Here is an 18290-nt window from a genome sequence, read left to right as displayed (position 1 = left end):
TATTTTGAAAGCATTTTTATGCATTTGGAAACTTGTGAAATGGGACATTCTGCAAAATGATTACGTTTACTTTTATATATTTTAATCTGAATACTTTCGAACTTTTACTCAGGTACATTTTGAATAGCGGACTTTCATCAGTACGTAACAGAGTGTCTCTACATTGTAGGGCATTCACGAATAGTGATTTTTAGTATTCGAATTATTCGACCTCAAAGTATTCGAATAGTCGAATATTTGACAGGACTGGCCAAACTAGTCAAATATTAAGTAAGCAAGAGGCGAACATAATATTTATCTGTGGAACAGAGTCACATTAAATGTAATACCTACAATTCCTAGTGCTTGTCAGGGTGGGGGTCCCCAGTTCAAATATGTTTATTTTGGGGGTCACGGCCTAAAAAGGTTTGAGAACCCCTGGTATAGAGCATTAACAAATTCATCCACCAGGGCCACTGACAACTCATTCTTATGACTTGATTTATGATGATTTATAAACTATACATTTTTTAAAGAGAAAACAATAAAAAAAAAAAATAAGCGAATATTCGACTTCGGTGAACAACGTCGAATTGTGACTTTGATATTCGAATATTCGAATATTTGGTGAATGCCGTACTACATTGTGTTGTTGGTACTTCTACTTGGCAGGTGGAGGGCTCCAGGCTGAAGCGTTACATCCTGGGCGTCAGGGAGGCCGAGCTGAGGGAGGGCCCCGAGCAGGTGCACCAGTGGGTGCAGAACGTGCTGTCGGAGTTTGTGATGTCGGACATCCGCACGGTGTACGTGTCGGAGCCCCGGGTGTGTGCGGTGGCGGGGCTGGGAGGAGGCTCGCCGCTGGGGGGCGGTGGCGGCGGCCGGGGGAGGCTGTGCTTGCGCTGCGCGGGCTGCTCGCTGGGCGCCGTCGTCCAGGCCGTCCTGGGGAAGCGCAGCCTCCAGGCGCGGGGGCTGCACGAACTGGCCGAGCTCCTCTCCGCCTGCAAGGACATCGCCTCCTCCACCAGCCTGTCCCTGGAGCCATCGTCGTCGTCTTTCTCCAACGCGTTGGCGAACGCGAGCGAGGAGGGCGGCCTCCCCTCGACCCAGTGCCCCACGCCGCCCTGCTGGGACCGCACGGCCGAAGCCCTCTTACAGGTCCACGCTCACTTCGAGCACATCTGCGAGGCGTACGGGCGTAGCAAGGCCACGGCGCCGCTCCTGCAGGGCCTCAACAAGCACCTGCTGGGAACGCTGGCCTTCCTGCTGTCGCCGCTGCGCCAGGCCGCCCTGGAGCTCAGCCGCCAGCGGAGGCCCACCCTGCAGCAGGTGGTGCCCGTCTACCTGCGCCTGGAGAGGCTGTTCACCGCCAAGGCGGGCGAGGCCGGCGCCGGCACCGCCAGCAAGCTCTGCCACTACTTCCTGGAGGCACTCAAGGAGAACTTCAAGGTAATGGAGGTGGTGTTCATTAGTGTCATTGGTAACACCTTTGAAGGAAGGGAGAAGAGACCCAACTTCTCTCCAATAGAAGTGAAGTCATGACGTGACTCGCTCATCCCCCGGTTCCACGGAAGTAATTCTCTATGGAGAATAACATTGGGTCATCTTAAATCGTCTCATATAAGCATTGTGGTCCAAAAATAAACAAACAGTCTTTGCGATATTGTCGGCGAGGTGGCTCTGTATGGTTTATGATAGTCAGTCACTAAAGTCAGTGATAAAGCCTGTTTCTAGCGAAAATGTAACTAATTCGGCGACAGTAACATTAGCGTTTTTTTTCACCATCAGTTGATTCTTCATATCCATACGAGTCAAACCGCTGAGATCATTTGTTTATAATTGGAACACAGTTCTTATATGACGCGATATGAAAAAGGTCTATGGGAATTCAGAATGGGGAAGAAAACCGCGAACCAGGTAGGATGTGTAAATTACGTCACACTTCACTACTCTATATGGCTGCTGTGCATATAGACTATAGTAAGGGTTCCACCACAAAAGAATACAACAAAACTGAGAGGCGGGGAGACATTTTCTTAACCCCTTCAGGCCTGTGTAACGACATGGTAACTGAATCGAAAAAACTATTTTAATTTGCAACGATCTACTATATCAATATGCAAACGGCAAAATATCGTACCGCTTGGCTTTGTATCGTATCGTTTTACAAATACAATGCACAATGTCTCCTTTCATAATGTTTCACAAATTATACATTAGGATTTGCTCGTATATATACAAACACTTTCAATCGAGAGATTTCTATTTTCCTGGGCGGGCAGGTGGAGCGAGCCCACCAGGTGGCCATGGTGCTGGACCCCCAGCTGAAGCTGCGCCCGGTGCCGGCGTACCAACACGAGGACATCATCTCGCGGGCGTGCGAGATGGCCGCCGAGACCCAGGACGGAGGAGCGAGCGCTGCCGGCGGCGGCGGCGGCGGTGGGGCACCGGGAGGGGACGAGCGGGAGGCGGACGGATCCCCGGCCCTGAAGAGAGGCCGCATGGCGGACAGGAGCAACGGCGGGAACCCCCTGGGAACCTGCTCCATGTCCAGCAGCGAAGACAACCAGAGCCAGGTCAGACCCTGGTGGGAAAAGTACTCAAATGTTTTACTTAAAGGACAACTTCAGTTTTTTACAACAAGGGTTCATATTTTAGATTGTAATTAAAGAAAATAAAAGATGAGTGTTAAAATCATTTCATTTACTTCTTTCTATTGTTTTAGAGATTCTTATTTCAGTGGTTGGGGTCATGCGTACAAGTGGCAAAATATGTCATTTTACACAGATTAAGCCCATTCCCAAGATACAACGCAACCTTTCATGGTTGGATGTGACTTATGGGGGCTAGAAGTGTTACTGTAAATAGCAATAAAGAAACTGCTGGCTTATTGTGTCTAAAAAGACATATTTAGCCACTTGTACGCATGCCCCCATGCGTATGCATGCCCCACATTTTAGCATGGTAAACCCGATAAAACAATAGAACGAAGCAAATGAAAACATTTTAACACTCACTTTTTCTTTTCTCTAATTACAATCTAAAATATGAACCCTTGTAAAAAAACAAAGTTGTCCTTTAACCCATTTAGGCCTAAAATTAGTGGATGCTTTAACTATAAAAAAATAGCAGATATACAAGCTCACAGCGCGGCACCGAGTGCCACGCTGCGAGCTTGTAGATTTGCTATTTTTGGAAAAAGTCGTGAAAATGTGTGCAAATCTTTGAATACATGTATTTTCAAAGCAAACGTTTGTAACTCAAATTTTGCTTCTGGGGGGTCCCTGGAACTAGATATTTTGAGATGGTGTCCGACTGTCCGTGGCCAAATACATATCATTTTGGGTGTCCTTCACATGAAAAAGTTTGAGAACCACTGACATAGTAGTCTCTCAAGAACAGACTAACTGAGCTCCAGTTAAGTGAAAATCACCTTTTCTTTGACGATGGCTGGCCAGATTGCTGACATAGAAACATAGGTTTTTCAAAAAACCTTAGAAGGATTCAAAAGACACTTATAGAATCGGGTCAAAATTCTATTTTCTAATCTATCTAATTTTCACGATTTGTGCCGCGCTGCGAGCTTGTAGATCTGCTATTTTTCAATAGTTAAAGCATAAAATAATGATACACAATAATGTGTACCCGTTCTGAGGGGAAAACCACCCATTTTCAACATTGAACTATGTCATTATTATACCTTTGAGTTGTTATGTGGAAATAAGAAAAAGGTCCCCCCCCCCCTCCCCTTCTGTGTTGCCTAGAACTGGAGGATTGATTTGGGGGTTTGTATAGTAAGTACACCGTGATGATGTCATCACGGTGTACTTTGCAATACAAACCCCAAAATCAATCCTGTACATCAGGGGTCTTCAATGTTTTCAGGCCAAGGACCCCTTAGTTGAGAAAGATATGGACGCTAGGATTCAAGTGGTTAATATAAAAAAGGAGAAAAGAAATTCTATCACACAAAGATTTGGAGGACCCCCTGTAGTAACTCTGAGGACCCCCTGTTGAAGACCCTTGCTGTAGGTTCACACTCTCTAACATCCGTAAAATCAGACCCTTCCTCACCCAGGAGTAAGCCCAGCTCCTCATCCAGACATCTGTCATATCAAAACGTCATATCAAAACGTGACTATTGTAACTCTCTCCTCACTGGCCTCCCAGCATGTGCACTAAACCTTTCCAACTGATCCAAAATGCTGTGGCACGACTGGTCTTCAACCAGCCAAAATTCTCACATGTCTCCCCCCTTCTCCGCTCCCTCCACTGGCTCCCGGTTGCGGCATGCACTGAATACAAAACACTGATGCTGACCTACAAAGCAGCCAAAGGTATGGCTCCTCCATACCTCCAAAACCTGATCAACCCCTACAACCCCACCCGTTCACTCAGATCAGCCAACACAGGGATGCTGACAGAACCCTCGCTAAAAACCCCAGGACAAAAATCCACACGTCCTAGACAATTTGCCCTCCTGGCCCCCAAACTGTGGAATAAAGTCTCTGTCGCACTTAGAACTACAGACTCACTCGCTAGCTTCCGCCGTGGACTGAAGACTCACCTCTTCAGACTCCACCTAAACCCATAGCACTACTGTAACACTCCCCCTATCCCTCAATGACCATACATGAAGCTAGATAGCATTTTTAGGTTTTAGAAGTGTTTTACTGATTAGGTGTGTGGTCTACCCACGTTATTGTTTTTCTAGATTGATATTCCTATGCATTTGTTATATTGTTGTAAATGTACTGACATATTATCTTGCTTATTATAGTGATGTGTATTACCTGCTTATTGTAAATCGCTTTGGATTAAAAGCGTCTGCTAAATGCCTAAACTGTACATGTATTAATAGTCAGGGAAAATTAGCAGAATAACTGTCAAATAGGAATAAATTCCTTACCAAACAATTTCTCCACCAATGTGTTTGTAAAGGTGTCTAGTAACATATCTAACAAAGATTGAAATTCAACATTCCTAGCAAAATGTTTGACAGCTAGGGTAATTCTGGGTCTCATTCACTTACTATACACTGTACTATAAGGGAAAAAATCACTCCCAAAAATATGCTTTAAGTGGGACGTGAGGGGTCTACCTAGGTGTTTTTAATTGTTCTGAATCCATTGCAAGCATTTGTTTTGCACGAAAAACATTCCTTGGGCCAAAAATGGACCCCATACACCTTGTGAAAAGTGATGACTCATCACTAAACGATTGTCTGATTTTGGCCCAATGAATATTTTTCGTGCAAAACAAATGCTTGCAATGGATTCAGAATAATTAAAAACACCTAGTTAGACCCCTAACATGCTACTTAAAGCATATTTTTGGGAGTGATTTTTTTCCCTTATAGTACAGTGTATAGTAAGTGAATGAGACTCAGAATTACCCTAGCTGTCAAATATTTTGCTAGGGATGTTGAATTTCAATCTTTGTTAGATATGTTACTAGACACCTTTACAAACACATTGGTGAAGAAATTGTTTGGTAAGGAATTTATTCCCAGGGTTTTATTAAAATTCCCATGACTATAAGTCACTTTCCGCCTCTGCAGGTCAGACAGGAGATGTTCCAGTACCTGGCCGAGCCGCTCCTCCAGGGAACGCCGGACCTCTTCCAGTACTGGAGCTCTGCGGTGGCGGGGGAGAGGTTCCCGCGGCTGGCGCGCCTGGCGCTGTGGCTGCTGGCGGTGCCCGCCGTGGGCATACGCAGCGAGTGCGTGGCCATGTGCGAGCAGAGCCTCGCCATGAAGCGGCGGCAGCAGGTGACCGCCGAGGAGATGAACAAACTGATATTTCTGCGCTCCAACATGGGCTAGTAGAGGGACGGATTAGGAAGCAAGAGCGAAGTACGCCTCCGTTTCAACCAATGAGTCCAGACTTTATATTTATATATGTTGTAGAAAAAGATTGTAAAGATAAATGCGTATGGGACACACACACACACACACGCACACAGTACTTCTTAAGATGAGTATTTACAAGTCCTAACGTACGTTGCAGACGTCCATAATAAGGCACGGTTTAATTTATGTGGGGAAGCGTAACCATGAAGTACTGTCGATGAATCAATATCATTTCCAGCTAAATTTCATTTTAATATAAACATTTTATTTTTTATCACAATGTTGTTTGTTTGTTGGCATCTGTTACTACTTTTGGCATCTCGGAGTTTGGGCCTTAAAGTCTCTCTTCTTGTGTGATTTCCTTAAAACCCTAGAGGTAAATGGAACATTTGGTCTTTTTTTTTTTTTTACCATTTCAGATGGCTTTCGGGTGTTTGAACAATCGTAGGTTTTTGTAATAATCCAAGTAGCTTGGAGGTTTGCGGTGGGAAACAATGTGCGCCGGTGGTTGTGTACTTAATATTTCAGTTCTTAAACCACTGTGCTGTTGGACTATTGCTTTTCTATCCAGCATTGACGTACAGTACAAAGGAAACCAGAACACCTAACATTCTTCTGATATTCTGTTAATCGTTCAAGTTTGTGTTAAAACATTTCATTAGTGCACTCTTAAAACCAGGTTTGAATATACACGAACATGCCATTAAATGTCTTTCCGAGTAATCGTATTAAAGGGATAGTTTCAGTTGTTAAGAAGCCATGGTTGTTCTATGATAAAATCTGCCTTTCTTTTCAATGCAAACCAAATTGATCCTCACTGAAAAATAACAATAACTCCTTTAAAACGGGATATAACGTAGTTGCCTCAGTGTTTCATTGTAATAATATCGGAAACATAGTTTCGTCTCTGGTCGTGTGGAAACCTCATTATGTCCGAAACTGTTAGTTTTCAGCATTCAGATTTAAAAGGTAGCAAAACGTAGTTCAATATGGTTTGCTTCGCGACACGTTTTGAGCTTGTAGATCTGCTACTTTTTAAACTTCTGTGACGCTGTGTAGGGTGATCAAGTATAGGGCATTAATTTATGGGAAAAAAAAAGTTGGAATATGGAGATAAGAGGTTTCTGTCCGACAGCAATGATTAGTCAACATCTGTTAAAGGACATCTTAGGTTTTTACAAGGGTTCATATTTTAGATTGTAATTAGAGAATCTAAGATCAGTCTTCAAATGTTTTACTGCTTTCTATGGTTTTAGCGATTTGTGGTGAAGAAAAAAGAGTTGAGCCGGAAGGCAAAGTTCTCTGTCTACCGAGCAGTCTTTGTTCCTACTCTCACCCATGGTCATGAAGTGTGGGTCATGACCGAAAGTATAAGGTCGCGGGTGCAAGCGGCCGAAATGGGTTTCCTCAGACGGGTGGCTGGTATCTCCCTTATAGAGATAGGGTGAGAAGTTCAGTCACCCGAGAGAGACTTGGAGTAGAACCACTGCTCCTACACTTGGAAAGGAGTCAGCTTAGGTGGTTCGGGCATCTAGTACGGATGCCCCCCGAGTGCCTTCCTAGGAAGGTCGTCGATGCACTTCCCACTGGGAAGAGACCCTGTGGCAGACCAAAGACCAGAAGGAAGGATTATATCGCCAAACTGGCTTGGGAACGCCTCGGTATACTCCCTGAGGGAGTGGAGGAAGTTGCTTGGGATAAGGAAATCTGGAAATCTCAGTTGGAACTGTTACCCCCGTGACACGATTCCGGATAAGTGGTTGAAGATGGATGGATGGATGGAGTGAGGTGGGGGCATGTGGCTAAATGGTTATTTTTAGACACAATAAGCCGGCGATTTCTTTTTTTAATAATTTTTATCCCATGATTTTGCAACCCATTTTTTCACCCAGTGCCAATTGCCTAAGCTATGTAATCCTGGTCTCTGCTCTCCCTCTGCCACGCCTGGAAGACAACGGACTGACCTCATGCTTCCTTCAATGCATGAGGAGTCCAAGTTGTTTCTTTTCACCTGACAGGGGGGATTTCCCCGGTATGGACGTTGTGCGTGGAAGGAACACGTTATTCCAACCAGTTCCTTTCCCCTCCATCAGGCGAGCGGCGATTTCTTTATAACCTTTTTGTGTTACACTACTAGCCCCCAGAAGTCACATCTGCCCATGAAAGAATGTAGTGCATCTTGGCTGGGAATTGGCTTATTGTGTCTAAAAAGACACATTTACAGTATGCATGCCCCCACCCACTGAAATTAAAATCGCTAAAACAATAGAAAGCAGTAAATGAAAACATTTTAACACTCATCTTTTATTCTCTCTAATTACAATCTAAAATATGAACATTTGTTGCAAAAAAAAAAAAAAAAAGTTTTCCTTTAAGAAACAGGGACACATTTCAAAGTGCTGCATATTACCATTTATTAATTCCATTTTAGACTAGGGAATTAAGATATTTTCTTATTTATTCTTTTTTCTGAGAAAATGCTTTCACTCTCCTTGAATTGAGTTGCCATTGCAAAGCAAATGGTCTCAACCTCAGCTTCCAATACCTCATACTCAAGATGCTTGTGCATGTGCTTTTTTGGTTTGGATATACTCAAGTTTCTACTCTATTCTAACCCTAATCAATCATCAAATAGTATATCTTCTTAAAAGCATGAACTGTGCTTTTTAGGAATGCTATTACAATTTATATTCAGACTATATAATACCTTTTTTTAATGTATCGTTTCATGTTTCTATCTATCTTCCTCTTTTGCACAAAATGTCTTTAAAATGTCGGTCAAATGAACAAATTAGTTTAAGCTGTTACAGCACTGATTTTCTTTTCTTTTTTATCCTTGATTTGGTTGGTTTGATTTTTGTTTCACTCGGATTTTCATATTTTGTCCATCTTATATAATTCTTATGACAAGCTGAATTTAAGAAATATTTCAATAGTAAATCCCGTTGTCAAGATGTAGGCCTATAGTGATATTCATCTGACATAACTGATATGCCTACGGGGTCTTTATTATTGTTGATTGTAAGTGATCCATTTGCTTTAAGACTTTGTTCTTTCTTATACAGTATATGGATCACACATACCTATAAGCGGATATAATAGTTCAAGTGAATTAAAACAAATGTCATTACCAAAACGCAAATGAAAAACCTACTGTTTGGTTATAAGAACAGGTGTGGCGGAGAGAGTCGCAGCCCCAGCCTGAAGCCTCAAAGCTCTAGTGTCTGCCCTCATTCCATAGGGATATTCCTTTGGAGTAATGGTTAAGATGTTGGACTTTGACGCGGGAGACCCGGGTTCAAGGCCGGGTGGGGAAGTTCGGATCACCCCCGTTATACAGGCTAGCGGCAGTGGGGACAATTTAAGTTAATTGTTTCTTTTGTTGTCATTGTTTGTTTTTTTGTTTTTTTTTGGGGGGGGGGGGAGGGGAGGGGGGTGGATTTGGCTTTAATTTTATAGTTTTTACATGAGTTTGCTCTGGGACAAAATACCATAGTTGACACAATGATGTTGACTCGTGTTTTGTGGGTGACATGAGAATTATTAATCTTAAGGTTATGCATGCATACATTATTAAGAGTACTTCTACATAAGGATAGGCCAGAGTGTTTTCTTCTAAAGAATGATTCACACTTGCTGGTACAATGGAGCAACACTGATCACATAATATATACTAGTGGTTCTCAACCTTTTTCAGGCCCCTGTTCCCCCCAAAATAATCATATTTGAACTGGGGACCCCCCCCCCTCCCAACCCTGATAAGCACTTGGACTGTAGGAGTAGTTGAGGTACAGTATTCAATTCAGTTTGACTCGGTTCCACAGATCAATATTGTGTAAAATATCTGATCGCCTATTTTCAAAATGTTTGCTATTTGTAATTGTTTTGACAATTTGGCCAATGATTGACCAGTTTTTATGCTAGAGTTTGCTGATTACTTTTGATGCGGTATTGGTCTTTTTTTTAGGTATTAAAATACTTCAATTATTAATAATCACTCCGCTGTCACATGGGGACAGTGGACCAATCGGCAGGTTAGAGCATTAACGACTTGTGATTTTTGCAAGTCGACTTGACTCAATAAAAAGTTGAGTTGAAGTCGACTTTATCGTTTGACATCATCACATCACAAGACCCCCCAATTATTTTGGGGTGGTCCCCAGATGATTAACTTACATTGTTTTCTCACTCAACAGTAAACAAACCAACATAAAGTTTAAGTATATAGAGGGTATCTTCACATTTCTAAAGTGCCAATTTAAGGACTTTTTAATACCTCTAAAATGACAAATTAAACATTGTCCAAATTGTCAGATATATAGAGGCAGAAATTGTGAAAATAGCCGTTGTGAGCATGTAGATCGGCTATTTTCACAATTTCTGTAGATCTGCTATTTTCACAATAGAACCATGTTATACCAAATGTAATATTGGATCATTCCGTTCTTGACAATAAGCAATCCTACTGTTTGAATGCTGTACAAATGCACACATGGAGCAAAAATAATCAGAAAAAAATACAAAGGATTTTTTTTTTTTTTCAACTTTCGACTTTCTCTGGTGGGAGTCGACTTGTGTAATGAAGTCGACTTGTCGACTTTTTTTGTTAATGCCCTATAGCGCAGGTTGAGAACCACTGACAGACACTGGTTGTGACTGTGGTGGCGACGACGTCATCCCTTTTCAGAGAGGATGTGTGCTGTGTGTAAATACAAGACAAAAATAAACTGCTGTTTTATGCCCACAAGAGGGCGCCGTCGTTGCAGAGATATTAGGGAGCACCAATAACAGCATACCTCTTTTTTCTATTCTAGACTTTCAACAACAAAAAAAAGGTTTTTGATATAGAAACTCAAGCTAGATACTGTCGTTAGAAAACGCATTCTAAATGAAGATTTATTTAGCTTTTTGTTTTGTTTTTCAGGATCTTAACTTATTCATATGATTAAAGTTAACTGTGTAAAAAAAATGGTTATAAGATGGCTTCGGCTACGTTGACATTGTTTTTTTGTTTTTTTTTTAGTATGGATTTAAATCTATTATAAAAATCAGGTTACGATTATCAACGTTGTGTTCACAGATTGCTTTTTTTATACTCTGCTAGGTTGCAAATAAACTGATTTGATCCTGTTCATTTTAGTCTTTATTTTTAATCACATTTGGGCAGATAGTTGTCTAGATTCAGATCTGAGTTGTTTTATTGGTAGACGTAATTTATACTTTTGTAGCGACACTATTTTTATATAACACGGAAGAGAAGATTCTGTCCTTTTTTGTTTGTTTTAATTTTCTGTGTCACATATGGCAAACCCTGTTCAGTGTTTCTTGAATACATTACCCATGTATGTGATGTGTGAATAAACCCTGCTCAAATTCACCTTTTTTACCTTCCACTCGTGACTAAATGCTTAATTTACCGAGGATTTAGCAGATCTACAGGCTCTACAGGCTCTCAGGTCAGTGATGCGATGCACTGTCAGCTTGTTAGTAGATCTGCTGTTTTGTGGCCCGCAGCGACTCCCCAACGCACAACAAAGTATAAATCGGGCTTTAAAGGTATAGGGTAATGTTTTCTTTGGTTAAAACAAGTGTTAATTACCCCTATATCGTGATAGTAGTCATAGAGAGCGTGTTCAGTAACAGGAGTCTCCCTGTCTCAAGATAAAGATAAAGAAAAAATATCTTTCTCAATTGAAGTGGATGAGAGTGGATGGTAGCATCCAGTGTGGACACTACCATCCACTTCAATTGAGAACAATATTTTTTATCTTTATCTTACCCGGTGGGAATGACCCTTTACTGAACGAATACTCTATAGCAGTGGTTCCACTTCCCACACCTTTTAGCTGGAGACCCAAAAGTGAAATTAGACCTTTGCTGCCCGGGACCCAAGCTTGTGAAAATAGCAGATCTACAAGCTTACAACGCGTTGTAAGCTTGTAGATCGGCTATTTTCACTACTTCTTAAACAATTTATGGAATTTTTTTTTAGATTTTTTTTATTCATTTATTAATTATTTTGAAAGATATTTAATTTTGTAATTTTGCAAATGTGTCTGCGACCCACAAATGGGTCCCCACCCACTATTTGGGAAATAGCAGCGATTACTATATCAGAATATCAGTGCCTTTTTTAACAATTTTTTTTAACAAAAAAAAAAAAAAAAAAAAAAAAAAAACGTTTTGTTTTAACCAAAACGATATCACTTACAGTATACCCTGCCTTCAACATTGCTGCATATCTACAACCAGAGAGGGAAGTTGGCCTACTAACAGCAGAAGGAGTAACAGTACATGTGGGTCAGAGGCATGCATGGGTGAGTATACTGTACCTGGAGAGAATGGCAATGGTATGAATTTTGATTAGATGTATCTTTCTCTTCTTCAACTCATATTTATGCCCATGCAGATACCAAAATCTGGGCCCTGCCTGGGCACAAGGATTCACTGCATTATTTTGTGCTTTAATATTGAAAAAAATAGCAGATATACAAGCTCACAGCGCGGCACCGAGTGCCGCGCTACGAGCTTGTAGATCTGCTATTATTTTTTGAAAAATCTTGAAAATATTTTGAAAAAAAAAAAAAAAAAAAAAAATGTTTCTATGTCAGTGGTTATCAAACTTTTTCATGTGAAGGACCCCCAAAAATGATATGTATTTGGCCACGGGGACCCCCATCTCAAAATATTTAGTTCCTGGGACCACCCCAGAAGCAAATTTGAGTTACAAATGTTCCTTTAAAACATACATAAATTCAAAGATTTTCACACATTTTCACGATTTTTCAAAAATAGCAGATCTACAAGCACAGAGTGCCGTGCTGTGAGCTTGAAGATCTGCTATTTTTAAATAGCTAGTAACTCAGTTGCACTCCCCCCTCATCATGTTTTAACCGGGGACCCCCCCATCCTGAAGAGCACTAAGAGTAGAGGAATTTTGTATAACACGGGTCTATTGTGAAAATAGCAGATCTAGTAGATCGGCTATTTTCACAATTTCTGCCTCTAATATTAGACAATTTGGCCAATGTCTAATTTGTCATTTCAGAGGTATTAACAAAATCAATAACCAAAGACAATGCATAGCTATTTTTTCCAGGACCTTTCAGAACCCTTGATAAATTCCAAAACTTTTTCAGTACTGGAAAAATATTTTTCTAATTTTCAAAATATTTCCAGGAATTTCATGACCTACAGTACTTTATGTTGATGAATTGAAAACCTAGGATCGCAATGGAGACAAACCCCCTATGAGACATTTTCCCTATGTTCCCCAGGTTCTATGTTCCCCTCTCTATGTTCCCCACCTCACAGCATTAGTTTTAGTGAGGTTAGGTTAAGGGTTAGGGGTAGGGGTAGGGGTAGGTTTAGGTGGTAAGAAAGTGGGGGACATAGGTACGCTCCCGCAGCTGCGAGTTGTAGCAGAAACACCAGTTTTCTGGAAGGTTTGTTCCGCTCCAGACGAGGGATGGGACGATATGAAAATGTCATATCACGATTATTGTGACAAAAGAAATCGTGATTTACGATATTATCGCGATAATCAAAATATCCCCAACTTCCATTATCCTGGTGGCGGAACATTTGCCAAAAAATAGCAGATCTACAAGCTCACAACGTGTCTGTAGATTGGCTATTTTTTGGCAAAGAGATTTGGTAGAGAATTAAAAAAAGACCATATCAAGTACGTATATTATAAGAAAGTTTTACCAATAGAGGGTTTAAATGGTACCGGATATGCAGCTCGGCAAATAAAAGGTGAACTGATCCCAGTGAATGACAGAGAACAATATCACGATAAATTAAATCGCCACGATACGATTATCGTGAGTGTTTTTTTTTTATCACGATAAATGATAATATCGCTTATCGACGTCTAGTGGGCGATATGGTGATAATTATCGCTGAGACGATACAATGTCTCCACGATATGCCTTTTCAGAGATATCGTATATATCGTGATACAATTGAGGGAGCCTTGTAAAAAATCCTGTTTAATACAGAGATTCATTGCAGAATTCAATTTAAACCTGCATTTTGGTCTAAATCATCAGTTCTCAAAATGTCAAGGTCTCCACTTAACTCTGACAGTATACGGGTCCATTTGGTTTCATTTGTATACTGTCAGAGTTACTGTACATACTTGTAAAGTTCAATTTAGACCTCCCAAAAGGAACCCAGAGAGTCTAGTTTTTGTCAAGTAACTTGAAAAATAAAAATCACACTCGTGTGAACTGAGCGGGTGTGTGTGTGTGTGTGTGTGTGTGTGTGTGTGTGTGTGTGTGTGTGTGTGTGTGTGTGTGTGTGTGTGTGTGTGTGTGTGTGTGTGTGTGTGTGTGTGTGTGTGTGTGTGTGTGTGTGTGTGTGTGTGTGTGTGTGTGTGTGTGTGTGTGTGTGTGTGTGGTTACTGCAGGCTACAGACAGACAGACAGACACGGAGACAGACAGACAGACAGACAGACAGACCCACACACACGGCCACGTATAGGAGCGTTGTGACCACCGCTCAATAACCATAAAAACCAACGTGAAAAAGAATCGTGATAAAATCGGGTATCGTGATACAGCTTGGGAAAATATGGTGATATTGTATTTTTCCATATCGCCCACCCCTATTATCGTCCCATCCCTCCTCCAGACTTCATTGTTACATCTCACAGCATGTTGCACAAGACCAGTCAAATGATTGTTTTGGTTGCTCAGCGTTGTTAGCAGCAATAACAACACCAAAGATAAACCCTCCTCCTCCCCTTTTTTCCCCCCTGTGATAAATTGTGATATTGTATACATTTCACTCAGAATGGGGAGAAGAAGCGGGAAACGTTAACCACTTAACCCATTTAGGGCCTAGAATTATTGAACGCTTTAACCAGTGAAAGATAGCAGACATACAAGCTCACAGCGCGGCACCGAGTGCCGCGCTGCGAGCTTGTAGATCTGCAATTTTGGGAAAAAGTCGTGAAAATGTGTGCAAATCTTTGAATATATGTATTTTCAAAGCGAACAGTCGTAACTCAAATTTTGCTTCTGGGTGGTCCCTGGAACTAAATGTTTTGAGATGGGGGTCCGTGGCCAAATACATATACTTTGGGGGTCCTTCACGTGAAAAAGTTTGAGAACCACTGACATAGTAATCTCTCAAGAACAGACTAACTGAGCTTCAGTTAAGTGAAAAGGACCTTTTTTTTGACGATGGCTGGCCAGATTGCTGACATAGAAACGTTTTTTTTTTTTTTTTTAAACCTTAGAAGGATTCAAAAGACACTTATAGAATCGGGTCAAAATTCAAATTTTCACGATTTATCAAAAATAGCAGATCTACAAGCTCGCAGCGCGGCACTCGGTGCCGCGCTGTGAGCTTGTATATCTGCTATTTTTCTAATAGTTAAAGCATAAAATAATGATACACAATACTGTGTACCCGTTCTAAATGGCTTAAACCCCATTATGGTTGGACCGGAGGTCCCTCAGGGCTCTGTGCTAGTAGTGTGTCTTTTTCTGTTATGAAAACAGACGGACTTGACAAGCTCACAACGCGTCGCAGGCCTATCTATCTGCATGCTGTTTTCTGCCAAAGCCTTTACCCGCAATAAGGATGCTGGGGTTTAAGTGGTTAATGCAAAAGAAGAAGAAGAGGGGGAAAAAAAGAAAAATCTGCTTTTGTTATTTAGCAACGGAGGGGAAGAAAAAAAAACTTGAAAGAAACCCGAGAAGAGATTTGAATGCTTTCCATGAGCATGAAACATGGCTGGTTTTCAGCGGTGCTGTGCCGTGCGTGAGGAGAGGAGAGGAGAGGAGAGGAGAGGAGAGGAGAGGAGAGGAGAGGAGAGGAGAGGAGAGGAGAGGACTCCCACATAGTGAGAAAGAGGAAGCTGGGCCTTCCTTCCACAGTGGCTGCCAGGGCCGTGCAGAGAATGTTACAGAGGCAGGGGCTGACCTACCTAAAAGGGCCTTTTGGTGAAAATATCGCCGACGCATTGTGAGTAGGGATTGGAGCCCTAAACAAGGGTAGCTCGATAACCCGATAACAGATTTATTGAGTACCCGGTATCAATAAGCTTTGAGCTTATAGAGCTTGTTATCGAGCATATAGCGGCCCATAATGTCATGTTTAAACAATCAAGACAAGAGGCGATCAAGAAATTATTACAGTACTATCCATAATAAAAAGCCATTTATTTATTTTTTAATATTTTAATGATAATACAGTATGTTACTATTGTCAATTGTCACCTTCATACATAGATGGTGGTACCAGTTATGTTCTGAATTTGTTTTCTCACATCTTTCCACAAAATATTAGAAAACGCTCAATAGTAGGCTTGATAAAAGCCTGGCTCAATAAGCAGGATCGATAAGGTGCTTATTATCAATAAAAATTAACAAGCTCCGTCCCTAGCTTGTGAGCTTGGAGGTCTGCTTTTTTAAGTGCTTGATACCACTCTGAACTAGGCATAATCAAATCAATACTGTAGATGAGGGGTTCCCAAACGTTTTGGACTCAAGGCACCCCTTAAATATGTTTTTCCTCCAAGGCACCTCTACATTAATAATTTTCACTCCCAGCTTTGCTTTTAATTGAGTAAATCAGAATTTGTTGTACGTTCAAATTAAAGGCTCTTTTCCACCGGCAGCGATGACGATAACGATTTAAAAAAGTGGGTTTTCAATTGAAGTGGATCGGCAGCATCCACCCAACACCGATAAAGACAACGATAGCCGACAATTACATCGTTAGGATCAACAACGATGTGGTTAAGATCACAGTGATATGGAACTGGGTATATGACAAACAGCTCGAGGTGCGCTCTGAGCGAGCGGCTGTTAATTGGCGCCTCTTCACATTGATGTCCGATAACTTTATCGGACATCAATGTGAAGGCATAATTATCGCTGTGATATTTTATGGCTATCGTCATCGTTATCGCTGCCGGTGGAAAAGGGCCTTAATTCATCTCCAAGGGGAAACATAAGGGCATTTTTGCCATTATTCTCCCCGAGATTATGTTGAGATAATAGCCATTTTGCTTACAACTGAAAATAACTAAGTTTAAAATGATACAAAGTACGTTTTAAGTGTCCAAATAAATTCAAAATATTAATATTAACAAATGTATCTTGCGGCACCCCTGGACTGCTGTCACGGCACCCCAGGGTGCCCCGTCACCCACTTTGAAAACCCCTGCTGTAGATGAGGCCTATGGCATGGATATCTACACAAAGAGGGCAATAGTTTAAACATAAAGATGCTGCATTCAAGTTCAGGAGAGTTTGGACAAGGCAATTCATTCCCATAGTTAAAAAGCTGCATTCATGGTCTTGAGAGGTCACTTTTTTTACAGACTGATAAAAGGGCAGAGGCTCAAGCCCCCTTTTATGTCTATGTGTGCACGTGCCTGGTGGCTGAGAGAGAGAGAGATTGAGGGCCTCAAAATGTAGAGGAGGGGGAGAGAGGCCTTATATAAGGGCAGAGAGAGAGAGAGAGAGAGAGAGAGAGAGAGAGAGAGAGACGACTGGTGGAAGAACGTAGGCCTCAGCAGCCAGGGGCGTCACAAGGGGTAGGAAAGTGGGGGCCCAAGGTGGAGGGGCCCTAATAACTTTATCTATTGAAAAATAGCAGATATACAAGCTCACAGCGCGGCACCAAGTGCCGCGCTGCGAGCTTGTAGATCTGCTATTTTTGAAAAGTTGTGAAAATGTGTGAAAATCTTTGAATATATGTATTTTTTAAGCGAACATTTCTAACTCAAATTTTGCTTCTGGGGGTCCCTGGAACTAAATATTTTGAGATGGGGGTCCGTGGCTAAATACATATCATCTTGGGGGTCCTTGACATAGGTTTCTTGCACACATTTTCACCATTTTTCAAAAATAGCAGATCTACAAGCTCGCAGCGCGGCACTCGGTGCCGCGCTGTGAGCTTGTATATCTGCTATTTTTCAATAGTTAACATTCATGGGGGGCCCCACAGTGAATCCTTGTACCCAGGGCCCAGAATTTGGTGTGACGCCCCTGTCAGCAGCCTACTCTGTTTTATCTCGTTTACACACACAAGTCCAGTGTTCAGATTCAGAATTTTACCTGAAGCACAAGAAATACCTGCCATTCGAGGGCACAAAGTAGAAAGATCTCAATCTGTTTGGAAAACAGTAGATCGACAAGCTCACGTGTGCTTGTGCCGTTTAGAGCAGCTGTAGTGTAGACCGATGAATAAACTAGAAGCAGTGCTCTTCGGAGCACAGGTCTCCGCCAGGTCAGGTACAGTATGTCATGTTATTGTGGGGCTCCTGGTGGTGCGTGCTTTAAATGATCGAGTAAAAAGTAACTTTAACCTTCTATAACTTGCCTCTAAGATGTGGGAAAGTAGAAGTGCAAACTACTATATGAAAAAGGAAATCATGTAAATCGTCGTCGTTGTCGGATGAAAACCTTGTATGTCCAAAACCGTTCGTTTTGCACTTAT

General features: G+C 41.6%; 1 protein-coding gene and 1 long non-coding RNA gene across 12 annotated transcripts in view; one reads left to right on the top strand and one right to left on the bottom strand.

Annotated features, from left to right (window-relative positions):
* znf618 (zinc finger protein 618) overlaps positions 1 to 10382 on the top strand; it is a 114077-nt gene extending 103695 nt beyond the window's left edge. For 8 of the 11 annotated variants that reach the window (XM_080743879.1, XM_080743880.1, XM_080743873.1 and 5 more), the window contains 3 exons: positions 652 to 1425; positions 2259 to 2552; positions 5537 to 10381. In XM_080743879.1, coding sequence (XP_080600005.1) covers positions 652 to 1425; positions 2259 to 2552; positions 5537 to 5800 — 1332 coding nt within the window. In that variant the 3' untranslated portion in view covers positions 5801 to 10381. Of the gene's footprint in view, positions 1 to 651; positions 1426 to 2258; positions 2553 to 5536 lie in introns of all 11 variants that reach the window. The other 3 variants (XM_080743882.1, XM_080743874.1, XM_080743881.1) reach the window with 2 other exon arrangements.
* Positions 1 to 18290, bottom strand: part of LOC308299483 — a 711129-nt gene that overhangs the window by 563985 nt on the left and 128854 nt on the right. The gene's annotated exons all lie outside the window — the stretch shown is intronic.

This window comes from Nannobrachium achirus, assembly GCF_963921795.1.
Source record: "Nannobrachium achirus genome assembly, chromosome: 15".
In the NCBI taxonomy this organism is placed as follows: Eukaryota; Metazoa; Chordata; class Actinopteri; order Myctophiformes; family Myctophidae; genus Nannobrachium; species Nannobrachium achirus.
This window is presented reverse-complemented; position numbering and strand designations above follow the sequence as displayed.